General features: G+C 44.5%; 1 protein-coding gene across 1 annotated transcript; it reads left to right on the top strand.

Annotated features, from left to right (window-relative positions):
• Window positions 1-8396: 8396 nt before the first annotated feature.
• LOC109428960 (Fanconi anemia group I protein homolog) lies at window positions 8397-21815 on the top strand. Its single transcript, XM_019704808.3, has 9 exons — window positions 8397-8675; window positions 8730-9423; window positions 9486-10141; window positions 10195-10926; window positions 10987-11151; window positions 11218-11372; window positions 19741-20597; window positions 20660-20876; window positions 20938-21815. The coding sequence occupies exons 1-9, from the start codon at window positions 8580-8582 to the stop codon at window positions 21755-21757; spliced, it is 4392 nt and encodes a 1463-aa protein (XP_019560353.3). The 5' UTR covers window positions 8397-8579; the 3' UTR covers window positions 21758-21815.
• Window positions 21816-22512: the final 697 nt, after the last annotated feature.

Below are 22512 nucleotides of genomic sequence, written 5' to 3'. Positions count from 1 at the left end.
AAATTGCACGGGAATTCCCCCAGGAGTTCCTCAACAACATCCACAGGAGTTTCTCGGAAATTCCTCCAAATATTCTACGAAAATTCCTCCAGGAATTCCTCCGAAATTGTCCTTCAGGGATTCCTCTAAAAAGTCCTTCGGGGATTCCTCCAGGAAGTCCTTCGGGGATTCCTCCAGGAAGTCCTTCGGGGATTCCTCCAGGAAGTCCTTCGGGGATTCCTCCAGGAAGTCCTTCGGGGATTCCTCCAGGAAGTCCTTCGGGGATTCCTCCAGGAAGTCCTTCGGGGATTCCTCCAGGAAGTCCTTCGGGGATTCCTCCAGGAAGTCCTTCGGGGATTCCTCCAGGAAGTCCTTCGGGGATTCCTCCAGGAAGTCCTTCGGGGATTCCTCCAGGAAGTCCTTCGGGGATTCCTCCAGGAAGTCCTTCGGGGATTCCTCCAGGAAGTCCTTCGGGGATTCCTCCAGGAAGTCCTTCGGGGATTCCTCCAGGAAGTCCTTCGGGGATTCCTCCAGGAAGTCCTTCGGGGATTCCTCCAGGAAGTCCTTCGGGGATTCCTCCAGGAAGTCCTTCGGGGATTCCTCCAGGAAGTCCTTCGGGGATTCCTCCAGGAAGTCCTTCGGGGATTCCTCCAGGAAGTCCTTCGGGGATTCCTCCAGGAAGTCCTTCGGGGATTCCTCCAGGAAGTCCTTCGGGGATTCCTCCAGGAAGTCCTTCGGGGATTCCTCCAGGAAGTCCTTCGGGGATTCCTCCAGGAAGTCCTTCGGGGATTCCTCCAGGAAGTCCTTCGGGGATTCCTCCAGGAAGTCCTTCGGGGATTCCTCCAGGAAGTCCTTCGGGGATTCCTCCAGGAAGTCCTTCGGGGATTCCTCCAGGAAGTCCTTCGGGGATTCCTCCAGGAAGTCCTTCGGGGATTCCTCCAGGAAGTCCTTCGGGGATTCCTCCAGGAAGTCCTTCGGGGATTCCTCCAGGAAGTCCTTCGGGGATTCCTCCAGGAAGTCCTTCGGGGATTCCTCCAGGAAGTCCTTCGGGGATTCCTCCAGGAAGTCCTTCGGGGATTCCTCCAGGAAGTCCTTCGGGGATTCCTCCAGGAAGTCCTTCGGGGATTCCTCCAGGAAGTCCTTCGGGGATTCCTCCAGGAATTCTTTCAGGGATTCCCCCAGGAATTCTTTCAGGGATTTCTCCAGGAATTCTTTCAGGGATTCCTCCAGGAATTCTTTCAGGGATTCCTCCAGGAATTCTTTCAGGGATTCCTCCAGGAATTCTTCCAGGGATTCCTCCAGGAATTCTTCCAGGGCTTCCACCAGGAATTCTTCCAGGGATTCCTCCAGGAATTCTTTCAGGGATTCCTCCAGGAATTCTTTAAGGGATTCCTCCAGGAATTCTTTCAGGGATTCCTCCAGGAATACTTTGCTCCAGGAATGCCCTCAAGGATTTCTTTAAGAAGTCCTTTTCCAAAGCAATTCTTTACGACATTTCTCCCGGAATTTCTGCGTGAATTTCTGAGATTTCTCAGGGAATTCCTCCAAGGATTCTTTCAGGAAATCCATTTGAGATTCGTCCAAGAATTCTTTCGAATATTCCTCCAGGAAGTCCTCTGCAAATTCCTCCAGGAATTTCGGGAATTTTCGAAGGAATTCCTGGAAGAATCTCCGGAGAAATCTCCGGAGGAATTCCTGTAGGAACTCCTGGAGGAATCCCTGGAGATATCCCTGGAGGAATTCCTGGAGGAATCCCTGGAGGAATTTCTGGAAGAATCCCTGGAGGAATTCCTGGGGGAATCCCTGGAGGAATTCCTGGAGGAATCCCTGGAGGAATCCCTGGAGGAATCCCTGGAGGAATTCCTCTAGGAATCCCTGGAGGAATTCTTGGAGGAATTTCTGGAGCAATACCCGGAGGAATTCCTGGAGGAATCCCTAGAGGAATTCCTGGAGGAATCTCCGGAGGAATTCCTGGAGGAATCCCTGGAGGAATCCCCGGAAAAATTCCTGGAATGATCCCCGGAGGATTTCCTGGAGAAATTCCTGGAGGAATCCCTGGAGGATTTCCTGGAGGAATCCCTGGAGGATTTCCTGGAGGAATCCCCAGAGGAATTCCTGGAGGAATCCCCAGAAGAATTCCTGGAGGAATCCCCGGAGGAATTCCTAGAGAAATTCCTCCCAAGTAACAATTTCTATGCCTCCTGCTCTTAGACATTATTTATGAAGGTTTTGTCATGGATTTGTTAAGCCCTTTTAGGTTTAATGAGGATGTTCATGTAGTAAACAGCTTTAACAACAAAAGCAACTTTAAAACAGTTTGTAGATATCTAGAAGTCCTAGGAATAAAACCGATTATCTTGCTTTTTTGATAAGCAATAATGTCATTGTAAACGAACTGTTAAGTACGTATTAAAACTTCATCATAAAACTATTTTCGAAGCCGCTTGCACGTCTTAAAATATCGGTCTTAAAACCTGATGAATTGTATAAAGTCATAATAAATCAGGGGGAGCGACACTAGTTTTGCCAAGCCAAAAAACCTAAAAAAAAGCTGAAAAAAGCCCAGAAAAGTCGCTTAAACCCGCAAAAGTTTTGCGGGTTTTACCGGGTTTTTTCGACTTTTTTCGGCTTTTTTTGGGGGTTTTCAGCTTGGCAAAACTAGTGTCGCTCCCCCCGTAATAAATCAATCTTAAACCCTTTCGGAATTACCAGTGGATGCATTAAAACTAACTTAAGAAGGTTCCTGTAATACGATCTTCTCTTGAACAAACGAGAAGATTATCAATTATGCAAAACTTGGGGTCATTATTATTGAAACATACGTGATTGGAAAACCTTGGGTGGGCTTAAATTTTCTGGCTAGGAGATCAAACCAATTTTCTTCACTAGAGTTCGATTGCAATCGGGGTTTCCGAAGCAGCTGATGGGTGGGTATTGCATCGTTTGTTTTGGGTCTGGCACTACAATTGTGTATAATTAATGACTATCGCGCCCAGCCGCAGTCGGCGTAAGATCAAATAATACAATAAACTCACCCACCAAGCACTCGAACAGCCTAAAAAACACGAAACACCACCAAAAAACTCACGAAAATACCAAAATTTTTGGTTTGTTTACATTTTTGACGGCTGTCGGTCAAGCGAAGTGTTCTTAAGAGTATTCAGTCCGAGCCCACACTTTCCTAAAGCTTAACAGTGTTTCTGTAGCGCACATAATTATGCGTTAAGAGTAAGTAGGTGTTTGCTAGTCATTGCATCGTATTCATAGAGAACAACAACTCTAGAACACGTTCCTTTCATACTAACTGATCTTAAACCATCTTAAACAAAACCAGGAGGATTTAACTTAACGGCATCCATATTTTTCATTACGATGATCAATTCCGGCTTGCCAAGTGTGTACGCCATGTTGATGTTTGGACTGTAAATTGAGTTCATGGTTTTGCACGAGGAATTAAAATGATTATTATTTATATGCCAAAAACCTCAAAATGACGTGGCGCACCGCCTTTTTTAGAAACAGTTCATTGCATTTCACGGTAAATTTTTTTTGGCATAGATTTTTTTTGCCACAGCAACAGGGTTTTCCTCGTGAAAATTTGCAAAAAAAAACATAATGGACATGGATGATTGATATAAATTTCGTTCTCGCATTATTAGTAATTTGCAATTTACTGCCAATTTATGTGATGATTTTATTTTCAGATTCAGTTTGATTCTTTGGTTTTAATCCTTCTTTTAGAATGTTGTACGAACTTTAAAACGGCATGTTGTTCTCTTGCAACCTACACAACAAATCTTATCTATGCTGTATAGTATACTACAAGAATATGTCACACAACCAAGTAGCATACATAACGTTTTAAGGGTTGGTTTTAACAACCTCCTGTAGGGTGGGCCCTTTTGGGTTTTAATGGGCTTTATTACGGGTTTATTAAAGCTGTTAGGATTTCTAAGCTTTAGAATTAGTTTTAATTGTTTGGTTGTAACAACAGCTTGTAAGCAATCAGAAAACTAAAAATGTTACTTGGGCTGGAGGAATCTCCGGAGGAATTCCTGGAGGAATCCTTGGAGAAATCCCCGGAAGAATTCCTGGAATAATCCCCGGAGGAATTCCTGGAGGAACCCCCCGGGGAATTCCTGGAGGAATCCCCGGAGGAATTCCTGGAGGAATCTCCGGAGGAATTTCAGGAGGAATCCCCGGAGGAATTTCTGGAGGAATCCCCGGAGGAATTCCTGGAGGAATCCCCGGAGGAATTCCTGGAGGAATCCCCGGAGGAATTCCTGGAGGAATCCCCGGAGGAATTCCTGGAGGAATCCCCGGAGGAATTCCTGGAGGAATCCCCGGAGGAATTCCTGGAGGAATCCCCGGAGGAATTCCTGGAGGAATCCCCGGAGGAATTCCTGGAGGAATCCCCGGAGGAATTCCTGGAGGAATCCCAGGAGGAATTCCTGGAGGAATCCCCGGAGGCATTCCTGGAGGAATCCCCGGAGGAATTCCTGGAGGAATCCCCGGAGGAATTTCTGGAGGAATCCCCGGAGGAATTCTTGGAGGAATCCCCGGAGCAATTCCTGGAGGAATCCCCGGAGGAATTCCTGGAGGAATCCCCGGAGGAATTCCTGGAGGAATCCCCGGAGGAATTCCTGGAGAAATCCCCGGAGGAATTCCTGGAGGAATCCCCGGAGGAATTCCTGGAGGAATCCCCGGAGGAATTCCTGGAGGAATCACCGGAGGAATTCCTGGAGGAATCCCCGGAGGAATTCCTGGAGGAATCCCCGGAGGAATTCCTGGAGGAATCCCCGGAGGAATTCCTGGAGGAATCCCCGGAGGAATTCCTGGAGGAATCCCCGGAGGAATTCCTGGAGGAATCCCCGGAGGAATTCCTGGAGGAATCCCCGGAGGAATTCCTGGAGGAATCCCCGGAGGAATTCCTGGAGGAATCCCCGGAGGAATTCGTGGAGGAATCCCCGGAGGAATTCCTGGAGGAATCCCCGGAGGAATTCGTGGAGGAATCCCCGGAGGAATTCCTGGAGGAATCCCCGGAGGAATTCCTGGAGGAATCCCCGGAGGAATTCCTGGAGGAATCCCCGGAGGAATTCCTGGAGGAATCCCCGGAGGAATTCCTGGAGGAATCCCCGGAGGAATTCCTGGAGGAATCCCCGGAGGAATTCCTGGAGGAATCCCCGGAGGAATTCGTGGAGGAATCCCCGGAGGAATTCCTGGAGGAATCCCCGGAGGAATTCCTGGAGGAATCCCCGGAGGAATTCCTGGAGGAATCCCCGGAGGAATTCCTGGAGGAATCCCCGGAGGAATTCCTGGAGGAATCCCCGGAGGAATTCCTGGAGGAATCCCCGGAGGAATTCCTGGAGGAATCCCCGGAGGAATTCCTGGAGGAATCCCCGGAGGAATTCCTGGAGGAATCCCCGGAGGAATTCCCGGAGAAATCCCTGGAGGAATTTCCGGATAAATTTTTTGAGCAATTCTCGGAGGAATATCTGAGGAATACACGGAGGATTTTCTGGAAGAATCCGAATCTTCGGAGGAATTCCTGAAGGATTTCCCGGAGAAACTCCTGAATTCCTGGATATTGAGGAAGTTTCTCGGGAATTCCTCCAGGAGCTCCTCGGGAATTGCTCCAGGAGTTCGTCTGATATTTCTCCGGGAATTCCTCCAGAAATTTTAGACGAACTCCTGGAGCAATTCCCGAGAAACTCCTGGAGAAATTTTAGACAGAACTATTCCCAAGGAACTCCTGAAAGAAATCTCATGGAACTTCTGAAGGAATTCCCAAGGAACTCCTGGCGGAATTCCCGAGGATCTACTCAAGCAATTCTCAAATAATACTCCTGAAGGAATTTTCAAGAAACTCCTGGAGGAATTTCTGAGGACCTCCTTGAACAATTCAAAGAACTTTTGGAGGAAGTCTCGATCAGCTCCCGGAAAATTTCCCAAGGAAATTCAGCAAGAATTCCTTAGGAAATTCTTGGAGAAATCCCCGAGGAACTCTTTGAGGAATTCCTGACAAACTCCTGGAGGAATTTTCATGGAACTTCTGGACAAATTTCCGAGGAACTCCTTGAGGATCCTTGGGATTTCTGAAGGAATTCCCATGAAACTTTTGAAGGAATTCCCAATAAACTCCTGAAAGAATATCCTGGGACCTCCTGGATGCATTGACAAGTAACTCCTGGAAAACGACAAGGATCAGAAATTCCTGAGGAACTCCTGGTAGAACTCCCGTGGAGCTTCTGGAGAAATTTCCGCAGTACTGCTGGATGAGTTTCCGAGGAACTCCTGGTGGAGGGAATCTCGAGGTACTCCTGGAGGAATTCTCGAAAAGCTCCTTGAACTTCCGAGGAGCTCCTGTAGGAATTTCCGAGAAACTCCTTGAGAAATTTCTTATGAACTCCTGGAGGAATTGCCGAGGAATTCCCAAGGATCTCGTGAAGGAATTCACGTGGAACTCTTTGAGGAACTCGTGAAGAATTCACGAGGCAGTTCTAGAGGAAATCCCGAATCCATGGAGGAATTCCCGAGAAACACCTGTAGAAATTTCCAACGAACTTTTGGAGAAATTCCCGAGGTACTGCTGGAGGAGAAATTCTCGAGGAACTTCTGGAGGAATTTCCGAAGAACTCCATGGAGGAATTCGCGAGGAACTTTTGGAGGAATTCTTGAGGAACTCATAGAGCAATTCCCGATTAACTACTGCAGAAATTTCCAAGGAACTCCTAGAGAAATTCACGTGGAACTTTTTGAGAAACTCCGGGAGAATTCCCGAGGAATTTCTGAGGAATTTCTGGAGGAACTCCTGGCGGAATTCTCGGAAACTCCTTGAGGAGTTTTCGTTGAACTCGGAACTAGTGGGATTTCCATGTCAACTGCTAAAGGAATACTCGGTAATACCTCAAGAAACTCCTGCAAACATTTCTGGAGAAACTTCAGTGGTGGGAGCAATGGGAGTTTGTCCCGAACTAGCTTCCGCAAATCCGGTTGCCCACGGAATCTCCAGTTTCCCATAATTCCCAGCGTTCCCCTCCTAATTACCATCCAAACATTAGCTACTAAATCAGTTTGTTTCTATAATAATCAGCTTTGTGTGAATCAGCTTTCTAGTACCTCTCAGAATCTGGATCTCTTCAAGATAACAAACTCTTTAGCAAACTTTCTTCGTGATTTTGAAATGTAACAGCACTTCTGATTTGAATTCGACCGGATTCTCCAGCTCGCATCTAGGATTCCTCTTGACCTTTCTCAGCTTTCTTTCGTATTTTCCTTCTTCTGGAATTACCTACCAGATGTGCCCTCATGGAATGGTAATATTACTCTAGCCACTCACTAGCATGCTTCCAAATTTATCAACTGCATTTTTTCCGGTATTTTCTGCTTTCGATTTCGATAACTTTCTCGAAACGATGAGCTTCCACCCGAAATTTGCTTTCCTCAGAATCAAAATTCCATCGAAGCAAAATGTAAACAAAAACAAAACTCATCGGCTACCGCATTCCGCAACCGCAGATTTTGAAAATTTTCAAAAAAAAACGCGGTTTAGTACTTTTAGTACACCACCGTTTTTACCGCGTTTTTATCATTGCGTGCAATCCGATCTGTTTTCATGCAGTCAAAAATAAATTTGACAACCGCATTCCGTTCCCGTTCCGTTTCGGTCGGCATTGATTGATGCACCAAGCGAAAAGAAGAAGAAGTTTTGACATCCAAGCGGTGTGCCGTCGATTAGATCCTCGTCGCTGATTGGTCGATGGATGTAAACGGCACACCGCTTGGATGTCAAAACTCTTCTTCTTACCGCTTGGTGCATCAATCAATAGAGGCTTGCACTAAAAACATAACCTCGCAAATTCTCATACAAAAAGTAAACATTGCCCTCAAAATTTTGAGGGCAATGTTTACTCGGGTATGGGACGACGCCGTAGGAGAGAAAGAGAAGGAGATAAAAAGTGACGTCACTGTGCAAGCTCCCATAGTGGTTTCTGCTTTTAGTAGTGTTGCGTGTACGTACACGCTGCATTACACGAACACCACTTGAGTTACTGGTTGAAAATAGTAAACAAAAGTCCTGTTCAATGACGGAGGTTGAACTTGCTCGAACTAGCTCGGAGTTGCTCCATCCTGCTCTTACCCATTTGTTGACGAATGGGTAAGAGCAGGATGGAGCAACTCCGAGCTAGTTCGAGCAAGTTCAACCTCCGTCATTGAACAGGACTAAAGATCAGCTGTTCCCAGCAAAATCAAATGGGCATATTTTCAACCAGTAGATTTGCATTAGTGTTCGTGACACCGCGCTGCGAAACCACTATTGCGTTCGGGCCTTTAGCGTGTGATGCAACATTATCCTGGGACATAACGCAGCTGCGTGATATCGCGCGCTAACCGGTTGAGAAGATACGAGCAAAACAGAAACACGAAAAAATATAAACTAGCGCAGTCGTTTGGTTGGCGCGCGCGGCGCGAATCCTGTAATTTCTTGAATTCGCGTAAACGACAGTTTTTGAAAGTCAAATAATTCTTTTTAAAATAAACTTACTGTACTAGTATAGAAGGGTAATTAAAAGTCGTGAACGAACATAGAATAGCAAAATATGGCTCCGAATGTGGCGGCCGCGATAGTAAAACTCGGTCAACAGAAGAAGAACGACGAGTTGAAAGAGATCTTGGAGCGGATTCCCAATAAGGAGGTAAGCTTAGGAGCAATTATCTCCTGCGGTAAATAATACTGTCCGACATTCCAGCTGACGGATCTAGTGTCATCCAGCATAACTTCCACCGATGGCTGCACACTGTGGCACTTTATTCTGCTGGGCTTGGCTCACTCGAGCAAATCGAAGGAGAAACGGTTCCAGGTCACTCTGGCCGTGCTGAACCAGCTGAACAAAACCGAACTCGGCACCAAGGTGGTGTTCGACATTGTCTCCCGGCTCGTGCTGGACCTGCCCAAGTTCAGCTCGGAACAGCTGGTGGAGATTATGGAGTACTGTGTGGACTCGATCCGCGCTGGCGATCCCAAATGTATGGGCTGGAAGGATCTGTTCCCGGATGTGCTGAAGCTGTTGAACGAGCAGGTGGGGAAGTTCAGCGCCAATGGGTTCATCATGACCGGAAGCGAATACCGGAAGAAGGTGCTGGAAGATCTGTTCAAAATGAAGATTCACAATGGGATTTTGACGTCGTTCACCGGGATGTTGCGAGAGGTGCAGCTGAGCAAGGACGAAACAACCCTAGCGGTGGGCAAGATTTGCGATGCCATTCGTGGGTTTGAGCCGTTGGAGATTCCGGCACTGTCGTTCCAGCTGTTCCATTTGTGCTTGAAGTATAGTAGTTTGCTGGTACTGCCGATCTACGCGCTGCAGAAGTACTTCCACAAACACTACTACAAAAAGATGCTGTCCAACGACGGAGGGGACAGTACGGATTTCGATAGTATCGGTAAGTTTGTTGATTGGACTTTATGACACAATTTTCTTCAAATGCTACAATCTCCTTTTCAGAACCCGTTTCGGACAAGGAGATCCGTGAAGCGGAGGAAACGGTGCTCTACCACCTGTCCAATGTGACCGAGTTCCGCTTGGACGAGTCCCAGGTGGTGGCCATGTTTAAGCCATTCCAAAACATTCCGGAGTTTCTGCTGACGCCGTTCGCCATCAGTGCCTTGATTGCCATGAGCAAGATCAACCGAATGCCGGACACCATGAAGGTAGTGGCCTCACCGGTGATGGCCTTTCTGGCCAAACTGGTAGTAGAGAACGAAAACGAGAAGGATCTTTGTCGGCACTCGGCTTGGTGCCGGGGACGGATCGAAAGCGGCGTCGTTCCGGATGTTGAACGTATTCTGGCCATCATGACCGAACACAGCCAGGAGGGGATGGAGGTGGTTACGCCGGGAGTGATCCACTTTGCGTTCGCACTGCTGATTGCGAAGAAGCAGCCAAAGCTACATGCTATTGCCATATCGTTTCTGCAGAATTTCGTCAAGAAGCGATTCATTTTCGGGAATGGAATCGTTGGAAAGCTAAAGCAGTACTTGTTTGCCGAGCTGGACTCAATGCAGTTTTCGGAGTGTTTGAACACGTTGAGTCTGACCAGTGCGCTGACGCTTTCGGAGTGTACCAGTTCGATTAATTACATACTGGAATATTTGCTTTTGGTGAGTACTCTAGACAGTAATACAAATTTTTGTCTAATAACATTCTACCCTAGATTGACGGAATTCACGCGATGCGCATTATGACATTCCTGTTCCCGCTAATTCGGATTTCGCACACCATTCGGGATGCTTTCATCGAGGTGCTCCGTAAAGCCATGTACCACAGCGAAGCACACACCAGGATGATGGGAGTCTTCGGATTTTGCGCTCTGCTAAAACAGCTCAAAAACAATAACTCTCGGCGGGCGGTGCTAGGCGGTTCCGCCGGCAATTTGACACAGCTGTCGATTTCCGGAATGTCGCTGCTGTCGCAATCGATGCTGGGCCGTGCGGATAATCCCGACATGCACTTCGACATGCTGACGTTGGAGATTTTGGGCATCCTGAGACGGTGTTTTACGCAGACGGCCGAAATTCGGGAACTGTTGTATGAAAGTTTGGGACGGGCGGTGGAGTTCAATGGCAAATTGTTGCCGCACGTGCTGCAGTTCATCGATTGGCACTTTAGTAGCTATTTCAGCGAGTCGCTGGAAGGCACGCTGGAGATCGATTTTGAGAAGTGCGTCCGATATAGATGTGATTCCGGGGAAGACGGGGATGCTGATGAACAACAACAGCAACAGTTGGAGATTTATGATAACGTTGGAAAGTTGACGGCCTTCATGGTGCACTGTGTGGTGCTTTGTAATCAACAGGACATTGAGTACGATACCGAGGGAGTTACGAAACACTTGAAGACTGTTGTTGAACAGATTGAGAAGGTCACGTTGGACAGTCTTGGAATAGTAAGTAGCTTGTATGATAAGGAAATTGAACTGTAATTACCTGGAGTAATTCAATTGCAGATTGGAACTTTGGATGCCAAAACCAGCGTTATTGGATGTCACTATTTGAACACCATCGAAGCCGGAATGGCTTACTGTATCTGGAATGCAAAGCCTGATAATAGCTCTTTGAAGGATCTGCTGAAACTGTTCAAACACCATCAGATCGGTTGCGATAAAATAAAGGTTTGTTCGAAATACATGAATAGTTCTTGCATAGATATACTGTTTGAAATTAAACTTCGTTTGCAGAAAATGGAACCCAAGAAAGCAGGGAGGAAGCCCAATAACGAAACAGTAGCATCCACGGCAGCTGCTGCCGGAGGTTCTGCCAAAGGCGTTTCGTTCAAACCGGAGAACATTTGGGATTTGGCTACGGTGGAACGGTTGTTGCGGATTCTATTCGAGTAAGTATAACGGTGAATTGGGTTCCGAGGGTGTACATGTGCAGGAACCCTGTGCATCAGGGTTAAAATGTGTCGGTGCCATTTAATGAATAATAGGGTTATAGTGTACTATTCGTGATTGCTATTTCGTATTGACCAAAACAATGTAAATTGAACAAGTAGTCAAAAACGATACTTGGGATAAGCTTACAGTGTTACCATCCTCGGGAATTCCAAACATTATCTAGTGTCATCGGAGCAGAGGCGGAAGATCTGCAAAGACCATTGCAAGATACTCTGGACAATTTGTCTGCCTGTGCTGTATGTAAAGCTCAGTATCGAATTATCTCCGGGGAAAACTGAAATAGTTGTCTTTTCTATATTTATTCTTCCTTCACACCTAGCTGCTATAATTCTGAATTCACTCTAGTGAACATCGAGCTATAAACTTCATTTATGAAATGTGAGGATTGTGATGTTAGGTCGAACATAACAGGTTTCTTTCTGGAATTTCTTTGGAAATACCTCTTGAAATGCCTCCCAGGATTTTAACATGATTCCTTCCGTATTTTTCACGCCATTTGTCTTGGTGTTCATTCTTCCGGATTCCTACCAGCATTTTCCCAAGATTCGAACATTTCCTTCCAAAATTCTTTTGTTTATTTGTTTTTACTATCAACAGGCTAATTTATGCCCTAATGATATTGGATCTACATAAAATCAATTTAAAATTATTCCTAAGTACTGCCCTTGACAGGTGAAAGTCGAAACCGTCAACAACCCTATTGAAAAGTCTAAGAAAGCCACCAAGGGACCCGTAAGCGGCATAATTCGTGCGACGGACAGGAATTTCCAAAAACCGGTGGGTTCGTAGAGCTCTACTTTGCACATGCAGTTGGATATTGGACAGCAAAACCGGGCAATCGATCCTTGATGTTAACACATCTGAGATGAACAGAGCTCGAGCCACATTCCGAAGAATCCAAATGGATCAGTTGACAACGACTCTCGTAACTGGGTAGACGAAACGGGTCTCTCCATGGAAGGCGTCGGAGAGCGAAACGGATTAACCTTCGTTGTACAGCTTCAATTCTATCCACTCCGTTACAGTAGTAAGGATTCCATACCGGCGAACAATACTCTAAAGTTGAGCGCACCAGAGAGCAATACAACTGCTTCAGGCAATAGATGTCTGTGAATTCTTTCCCGACACGGAACAGGATGCCGAGGTTTCTAGACGCCTTTCCGACAGCATACGATATGTGCTGCTGAAAAGACAACTCACTATACAGCTGCACGCCTAGATCCTTAATGCAATTAGTCCTTTCAATGGAAGTGCCGAAGAGATCGTAATTGAACTGCAAAGAATCCTTTTTCTTCGAGAAAGTTATAACGGCACACTCGTTGGGGTTTACTTTCATCCGGTTTGTATCAGTTTGTATTCATCCGGAGCATCAAAAATACGTGAAGTTACATCTCCAATTCTTACGGTGAGCTGGCGGCCGATGAGATACGAACGCAGCCAACTAACAAATCTACCACCGAAGCCTAGTTTTGCTAATTTGGCAATCGCAATTTCATGATTTATGTTACCGAAAGCGGCCGAGAGGTCCAAATAAAGCGCATCAGTTTGTTTAGCTTTACAGAAGCCATCAATTATATATGACGTAAACGACAGCAGATTCTTCCTTGAGAATCTTCCAGGATTCCGGAATTCCGATCGATTTCTTCTGGAATTTTTACGGACATCATACAGATTTTCTCTAGAGGTATTCCCAGTACAGGTCGGACTCGATTATCCGGAGTCGGGTTCACATGCTTCTCAATCATATATCTGGGTAACGGAACGCTCTATAAAGCTGAAGCTTTGACGGTTTGTCAAGCCAACTTTGATTAGTGATCAGTCAAAATTTCCGCTTCTTACAGATTCCGTTTGTGAGATTTTATTATGGGAAGCGCCAGAACCCGACTCCGGATAATCGAGTCCGACCTGTATTGCTCCCGAAGTTCCCGAGGGTTTCTACCAGGATTTATCCCGAGATCTCCACAGAAGTTTTTTTCCCAGGATATACCGGAGATGTTGTCGCGGAGTTTCTGTTGGAGTTTCTCTCGGGATTCCGCTTGAAGGAGTTATTCCTGGGATAAGCTCTTCCTAGGGTTTTAAGAAGTTTTCTGCAGGAATTCCTACCAGGATTTCTGCTGTGAAGTTTCTCCTATGATTTCTTCAAGAAATTTCCGATAGCTTTCCTCTAGAGTTTCTCCTTGGATTTCAAGGCCTTCCCTTGTAGTTGATTATCTAATTTCTTGCAGTGATCTACCTGAGATTATTTTCTTTCAGATTTTCTCGGGATTATTCCCAGAGCTATCCCAACATTCTGAATGCTCCTTTTTGGGATTTCTTTAAAAATTGCTGTAGGAGTTCTTGCTCGATTTTTTCAAAAAAAATTTTTTAATGTGTCCTGAAACAACTTACGAGAATTCTTGTAAAAAATTCCAGGAGAAATATCTGAAGGAATCCCTGTCAAATTTTGGCTGAAATCTCTGCAAAGACTCTCGAGAGGAATTTGAAAAGAAATCCTGATAGAAATAAGGAAATCTAGGGAAAAAGGTTCTGGGTCTAATCCCAGGAATGCCTCTAGGAATTGCTTCCTGGGGTTTCTTTAGGAGCTCCTGCAGGGATTCCTTCAGGATCTGCTACAAGTATTCCTCAAGGAGTTCCTCCACGAACTCTTCTTAGGATTCCTTCAGGATTTTTCCAAGGATTCCATCATGCAATTTCTTCAAGAATTCTTCCTGGGATTCCAGGGATTCCTCTGGGAGTTGCTGCAGGGATTCCGCTAAAAATTCATCCAGAGATTGCTTCAGAAATTCGTCCAGGAATTCTTCTAGAGATTCCTCCGTGAATCCCTACAGGGATTCCTCTAGGATATCCTCCAGGGATTGCTCCAAGGATTTCTGCAGGGCTTTACTAAGCAATTGCTTCTGTGATTCTTTCTGGTACAACTTATTTTAAAAATTCATCCAAAGATTCTCCCTGGGACTCTTCCTAGGATTCCTTCAGGAATTCCACCTTGTATTCTTTAACCCTTTGAAGCCGGATAGTTTCGCCACTACTGCCGCAATCTCGCTGCCCTCGAATACATTTGTTATGCTTGGTTTCATCGCCGGGGTCAAATTGACCCCTCCGGCTCCAAAGGGTTAAGGAACTCCTCCAGGAATTAATTAAGTACTTCCTCCAAAATCTGTTTAGGAATTCCCTTAGGATTTCCTCTTGAAATTGCTACCGTGATTCCTTCTGGAGTTTCTTCTGGAACTCTTGTAAGGATTCCTCCAGAATTTTTCCAAGAATTCTATCTGCGAATTCTTCTGGAATTATTTCTGGTATGCATTCCTTAAGAGATTCATTCACAAATTTCTTCAGAAATTCCTTTAGAAATTCCACTTGAGATTTCTCCAGGAGTTCCTCTGGAGATTCCTTCAGGAATTCCTACAGGCATTCCTCTAGGATATCTTCCAGGGATCCGTTCAGGAATTCTTACAATACTTTTTTTTTTCTTCAGGGCTTCCTCCAAGAAATCCTCCATGCATTCCTCCAGAAATTCCTCCAGTAATTGCTTTCGGGATTCTCCCAAGAATTCCATCAGGATTCTTCCAAGGATTTTTCTAGAGACTCCTACATGAGTTCCTCCAAAGATTTCTTTAGGAATTTCTCCCAGAGCTCCTCTAGAGATTCCCCCAGAAATTTATCCAGTAATTTTTGCAAGAATTCCTTCAAAGATTCCTCCACGAATTCCTTCAAGCATTTCTCCAGAAAAGCCTCCGGGCATTCCTGCAGGGTTTTATCCAGAACAGGCTTGCAAACATTCGACACTTTTAACTACCTTCATTTCGCTGCCGCGGTCAGGTGTCAGCTTGCTTTGTTACATTCGTGCGCCACCGTTACCTCTTATGGGAGGTATGCACTTCAAACGGAATCGCTCAAGTAATTTTCGTTCAGTGCATTATTTTTCCGTGACCGGAATGGTCAAGAACAGTGAAGAGAATTGTCAGACAAAAGAGGCACAAAACAAGCAACAAAGAAGGTGCGACGATTACTCTTTATCCCTACTGGTAACAGATAATGACATGATCTCGAAATTTTTTGTTGCAGACAAAACGGAAGCTGAATTTGTTGCGTATTTTTCAACTCGTGAATAATCCATTATTGCTAACCCAAAGTCGAAACTGTTTGATGATAGGGCTTCACTAGAGTTGCAGTGTTTACCGACTCGAAGTTACCGTTCGAAAAAGGCAATGCAAGGCTTGAAAATCTCTAAACTTGTGGTGTACGATGTTAATCCCATTATTTTCAAGTTGGGACAAACTTATGTCGCATGGGTTTGTTTGTCGCAACAAATACAGGTTGCGACATTGTCATTATTGTTGCGTGATGGTTGAATTTTGATTCACTGGTCAAGAAATTTAACACAGCAAGCCCCATTTGATTTGACGTTTCGTTTCAGCTCCGTACTAGGATCCGATTGATTGATTTGTCTTTATTAGAGAGACTTTCAGCCCTTGGCTGGTTCGTCTCTTACTAGGATCCGGAATAAAGCGAGGCTTTATTATTTTTCGAGCGATTCCTTGCCTGAATTTTCCACGCATCGAGATAGGCCAAGAAATTTCTTGCGATCAGCGTACTACCCATTAAGCGCTGTTTGCAGATCAGAAGGAATTTCTCAGCCTATCTTGATGCGTGGAAAATTCCTTGCCTGAATCGCTCAATAAACCGGTTTTTCTTCGATCGCAGTACGCAGTAGCGAAGAAATGACAGTTCAAATTGCAGTCACAGAAGAAAGTTTCTGCCAGGAATCACTCAAGAAGTTTCTTGAGCGATTCCTTTCGAACTCGAAACTGCGCTTTACACACAACACGAGCGGTAGAATGAAGATGAATAAACATAAATAAGGGTCAAATCATTGTAGTCTGACACGATGACATTTGTCTAATTCTTAATTAATTTAAGCTTTTCGCATAGATTTCAGCCAATTCCGATTATGAATGTTAATATTAGTTTATCCATTCTTGCTAAATTGAATTAAACACACATATGGCCACAACAGCTCTTATTATGGAAGATGACAGGAAAGACAAAAGCCGAACCGTCTCCCGAAGACGCCGTCGTGGTCAAGTGCATTCGTTTGACATTTTTGATTCGTGCTGTAGCTGATTGCTTGTGTTGCGAATGTCGGAAGCAAAGGCAGCCGAATATCGACGAAAAGATGTCGATGACTGTGATCTCTAACAAGACTGATCCAGAAATTTCTCCAGGAACTCCTCCATGAAATTCTCGAGGAAACACCCGAAGAATTTCTTCAGGAATTTCACCAGCAATTTCTCTAGGAATTGATCCAGGAATTGCTCCTGGGCATCCTCCAGAAATTATATCAGCAATTTGTCCAGGATTTTTTTCCGGAAAATCTTCTGGGGATTTTTCTAGGAATTCTTCCAGGAAATTCTCCGGGAACTCCTTCAGGAACTTTTCAGGGATTTCTCCTGAGATTCCTTCATGAATTGCTTCAGGGATTCTTCCAGAGATTTCTCCACGAATTTCTCTAGGGATTTCCCCGGGGATTCCTCCAGGAAATCCTTCAAGATTCCTCCAGGAAATCCTGCAGAAGTTCCTCTAAGGATTCTTCCAGCAAATCTAGGGATTTCTTCAGTAATTTTTCCAGGAAGTTCCTGGAGGAAAACTTTTAGGAATTTTTCGAGGATTCCTCCAGGTATTCCTCCAGAAATTCCTCTGGAGATTCCTCCGGGGATTTCTTTACAAATTTCTTCAAGGATTCCTCCAGGAATTCCTCCAGAAATTCCGCTAGAAATTTCTCCAGGATTTTCTCAAGGGATGTTTTCTAAAATGTAAGATTTGGATTCTGAATAGTTTATTTCAAGCGTGTGCTATGCTGTCAGTTCGAACGATTGCCAACCATTCGAATACAAACACTAAAAATCATGCATGTATAAATACACGAGCGAATAAATAGTGAAGTTGTCTTGATTTGGAAGTTGAGCTGAAAACAACTGTGTTGTATAGTGAAACGGAAGAAATACCCTGACTCAACATTTTAAAGAAAATAGAAAAATAACAGAAATAGAAATCTCCCAGGATTACTCTGGAGATTCCTCTAGAAATTAATCCAGTAATTCTTTCAAGAATTCTTCTAGAATTCCTCCAAGATTTCATCCAGAAATTTCTCCAGGACCCCCAAGAGTTGCTACAGGAATTACCCCAGGAATTTCTTCCGAAAATCCTCCAGCAATTTCTCCTGAGATTCCATCAGGTATTGCTTCAGGGATTTCTCTAGAGAAATTTTCCATGAATTTCTCCAAGGATTTTCCCAGGGATTCCTCTAGAAAATCCTTCGAAGATTTCTCAGGGAAATCCTCGAGACGTTCCTAAAAGGATTCTTCCAGGGAATCCTCTAGAGATTTCTTTAGAAATTCCTCCAAGAATACCTTCAGGATTTTTTCAGGGATTCCTCCAGATATTCCTTCAGGAATTCCTCCAGAGATTCCTCCAAGGATTTCTTCACAAATTTCTTTAAGGATTCCCCCAGGGATTCCTTCAGAAATTCCTTCGAGAATTTCTCCAGGAATTCCTCCAGAAATTTCTCAAGGGTTTTTTTCCGAAATAGAAAAATAACAGAAATAGAAATCTCTCAGGATGCCTCTGGAGATTCCTCTAGAGGTTTATCCAGTAATTCTTTCAAGAATTCCTCTAGAGATTCCTCCAGCAATTCCCACAGGAATATCTCTAGGAATTCCTCCAAGTAATCCTCCAGTATTTTATCCAGGAGTTTCTCCAAGAACTTCTCCAAGAATTCATCCAGGAAATACCTTAGGAATTTCTCCTGGAAATCCTCTAGGGTTTCTTCAGAGAATCTTCCAGGAAATTCTCCAGGATTTTTTCAGGGATTCCTCCATACATTTCTCCAGGAATTCCTTTAGAGAATTTTTCAGGGATTTCTCCACGAATTTCTCCAGGGATATTTTCAGAGATTATTACTTCAGGGAATCCTACAGAAATTCCTCCAAGAGTTCTTCCAGGAAATCCTGGAATTTCCCATGGGATTTTTTCGGAAATTTGTCCAGCAATTCCTCCCAGTATTCCTCTGGAGTTTTCTCCAGGAATTCCTCCAGGAATTCTTCCAGGGATTGCTCCGAGAATTCATCCAAGAAATTTCTCCAGGAATTCCTGCTGGGTCTCATCCAAGAATTCCTCCAGGAAGTCTTCCAGTGATTGTTCTGGGAATTCTTCCAGGGATTGTTCCAGGAATTCCTCAAATGATTTCTTCAGAAATTCCTCTCGGGTTCTTTTAAAAAAATCATTCAGGATATCCTTAGAAAATTTCAGAAATTCTTCAATGCTTCAATCTTTTATTCAGGGATGTACTCAAGATCTTCTCCAGGATTACCTGATGATTTTTTTTAAAATTATTTCAAGAATTTCTGGAGGAATTCCTCCAGCGAATAGTGTTGGAAGATAATTAAAAAATAGCGCATACAGGAACCAGGAAATTGTAGGTTAGTCTCAAAAGAGTTTGTAATTTCCAAAAGAGTTTAGCTTTAAATTCTCATGAAAGTTTTGTCAACATTACCAAACAAAATCAGAGCAAAATAATGCACGAGTAAATAAAAATCCTTAAACTTCCAGAAATTGATCACCGCTACAAGCACCACGTTGATTAGTGTAGATCAGGCGAGCTTTTTTTAACGGATTGTACAAAACCCTACAGCGTGACTGCTGAAGGGTTAAATAATGCTTTCAGAATGTAATGTTATTATATTCAATTGCATCGTGTTGCGTTTAGTTTTAAAAGCTAGTAGGTACAAATTTGCTAAGGGAGCTTGCCCCCCTCCCCCCGAATGCTGGCTACGCCCTTGTGTACCTACTTTGTTAGACGCATTCATCTACAGTCCGACCTTTGCTGCTTCGCGTTTCAGGCGGGTGTACAGTTCTGCTACCGTTCCAAATGTTCTGGCGATAATGTCCATGTCATCCACAAAGCACACAAATTGACCGGATTTTGTGAAAATCGTACCCAGGCTGTTAAGCCCGTTCAGCCCGTCTCGTCGCATCACATCTTCCAGAGCGAAATTGAAGAGTAGGCATGAGAGTGCGTCGCCTTGTCGCAATCCCCAGCGAGATTCGAATAATCAGTCTAGTCAGTACCCGTATTCTATTGCTGAAAAAGAAGGTCATACCGTTTAATTGATTCAGTCAATTTGCTTGCTTCGCGATTGAATCAAGATCGAGTCAAGGTTTTTTTTCTCTTGTGCTACATCTAGATAATTTCATGGATAATTTCTTATACAGTTTATATAAGTTCAGTTTTCGTTTTCTTTCCAGTAACTCCACCAACTACGCATCGGAGCAGGATCTGGAACCCGTGCGATCGCAACGTGACTTCGTCCAGTATGCCCTCAAGGTGGCTTCGGACAAGCTGGAAGCACTTCGCAGCAGCCCGGAGTATTGGCAGATCAAGCACAGCAAGCGAGTGTTCGGTCACGTGTGCGAGTGTGGAAAGATCATCTACGATCGTTGCGTGCGGAAAACCAACGAGTTGTGCGCCAGTGGTAACGTGCAGGTTGCATTGATCGCGGGGGAGGCTTTCCGGCAGACGATGCTCACTACGCTTGCTGTGTATGAGAGGAAGTTTAGTGATTTTCTGCGGTTGATCAGTTGCACTCTGGGCGGCAGTTTCAAGTCGGATCTGCTGAAAGGCTTGCATGAGATCATCGATAAGTACTTTGAGGATGGCGCGGAAGCTGAATCGACAGGTGAAAAGTGTGTCGGAAATCTGTTTCTGTGCTTGGAGATCTTGTATCAATCCAATGGCCTCGATAACGATCATCTAAGCATGGCCTACACGTGGTTGCAGAACTTTTGCACCAACCACAAGTTGAAACTGAAATCTCTGGGATTTGTCCATCGGATTTTGTTCGAGCTGCGAATGCGAACGCAAACGGGGGCCTATTTTGATACGGTGTCGATGCTGGTAGAACGCAAGTACGGACAAATCGAGGATGATGAACTTGTGCCCAGTTTCACGCTGAAGTCGATCAGTTCGATGACGGTGGAATCGGCGCTAGTAGCGCTGTGCAACGTTACGAAACAGCAGTTGGATGATGTTGATCATTTCATTCTGCGTACAAACAGCGTATTGGGCAGGTTGAAAATCTACGGCCATGGAGAGAATGACGAATGTGAGTATCTTTAACTCCAGACTGCTACATCAGCTTGTGCATTTTAATTGTACCACTTTCAGATCTGCATCAGCTGAAGTCAATCGAACGATCCATGTGTTCGCAGTTGGTTCACATCATGTCGGTGGCCACCCATTTGGCCAACACCCAACTAACTCTGGGAACGTGTATGGACTCTCTGCTCAAGCTTCTAATCAACGTGTACACATGCTTGAGCAATTTGACCAAACACTTCATCAATCGACATCCAGTGGCGGCGGTTTCTCACGATTCGACCAAGTTTGTTTCACTCCAACATTGTTTAGACATATGAAATTCAAACTTCAATTTATAATTCCAGATTCAATCTCGTGATCAAATCCTCCAAGCCCTTGGCCGTCCGCATCTACAATCTGTTCCCATTCATAGAGGAGAACATCCTCGGACAGACGCCAGAACCCGACTCGGACGATGACTCAAACGATAAGGCAAAGCTCAAACACGCTCAAAACGCTAAAAAGAATCGAGAGAAAGTCCTGCGTCAAACGAAGCTCATTCCCAAGCTGGTGTTCCGCATCGAAACGTTTAACAAGTTCGTCTTGCTGCTCAGCAAAAAGACCAAGAAAGATCTGACCTACCTCCTGCACATCGGAACGGTGCGTGATTTCCGCATCAAGGAACCGGCGCTGGTTGAGGCAATCAAGAAGGCCTGTGACGACCGGCCAGGTGTGGCCAGCTCCGAATTCGGTGACATAGCCGATTTGGACGTTCCGGAAGAAGAGGATGACGTTCAGCTCCTGCGGCCAACGGAATCATCTCTGCTGGGAGGAGAAGCAGCACTCGGACCGGAGGAGAGTCAACTCAACGAGCAGGAATCGAACACGGAAATCTCCGACGTTGGGGATGAAAATCAAGCGATGAAGAATTTGGCGCTTCTCAACGAGCGGAGCAAGCGCAAATCGCGAAAGAAGCGGTGCAGTGCTGACGATGATGCCGAAGTTAAACGTGCGGATGATCCGGTGGGAGGTAAGAAGAGAAAGGTGACGAAGAAGAAGGCCGAGTCGCCGAAGATCAACAAGAGGGCTCTGGAGACGATGAATGAGGTTGCGTCGGTGGCGGTGACGACGTCCAGGACGTTGGGTCCTATCCGGAGGAACTCAAGGGGAGTGAAGAAGAATTGACGGGAAGGTGAAGTAATGTTTTTCAAGATTGCAATCAAATACATGTACATCGTAGATATTCATGAAACATTTGTCATTGTTCAGAATATCACATTTTTGAACTTTCTTCTTCATACCGTCAAACGGGGTGACTTGCAACGGCGGGGTGACTTGCAACACTTGATGTCTTCTGTCTATGTTTATCAACAAAACATAAAAATCGAACGTTTACATACCAAAACTCAGTTGAACTATAATGTGCACATACTATCTGAGTAGTAGCAACAATTTTTACTTTTATGAAAATAGTTCCAACAAAATATTCATAAATTTAACATTAGTCTGAAAAAGTAACAAAAATGTGAGCCTGGAATCGTTACCTGCAAAAGAATGGAAACAAAATTTCCCAAAAATAATATTCTATATGCGGATTCTATACATAATGAGCTATATGAATTTCCATTTTACTTTATAAAAATATTACAATATCTTTGTTATATTCATATGTTTTGAAATATTGTACCTAGACGGGGTGACTTGCAACACTCATTTTCTTAACAATTCAAAGTCCAGAAAAACGAAATATTGTTGTTTAACTAATAATTCACCACCAAAAGTCTGAAGAATCATCATATGAACTGAAAAATACTTTAAAACTTATGCTGCATTAACAATTAGTAACTTGGTGTTTTTGAGTCCAATATTTCCATATAAAAATACACAATTCAATTTCCTATGTAAAAACAAATGTAAAAATAAGTATGTCACCCCAAACG

The sequence above is a fragment of the Aedes albopictus genome, chromosome 2 (genome assembly GCF_035046485.1).
Source record: "Aedes albopictus strain Foshan chromosome 2, AalbF5, whole genome shotgun sequence".
Taxonomy (NCBI): Eukaryota; Metazoa; Arthropoda; class Insecta; order Diptera; family Culicidae; genus Aedes; species Aedes albopictus.
This window is presented reverse-complemented; position numbering and strand designations above follow the sequence as displayed.

Bases quoted from the DNA above. Each gene is read 5' to 3' on its own strand.
- LOC109428960 (XM_019704808.3), top strand. From the start codon at position 8,580: ATGGCTCCGAATGTGGCGGCCGCGATAGTAAAACTCGGTCAACAGAAG. The intron at 10,142-10,194 runs GTGAGTACTCTA...ATTCTACCCTAG, and splicing joins TACTGGAATATTTGCTTTTG to ATTGACGGAATTCACGCGAT. The intron at 11,152-11,217 runs GTTTGTTCGAAA...CTTCGTTTGCAG, and splicing joins TCGGTTGCGATAAAATAAAG to AAAATGGAACCCAAGAAAGC.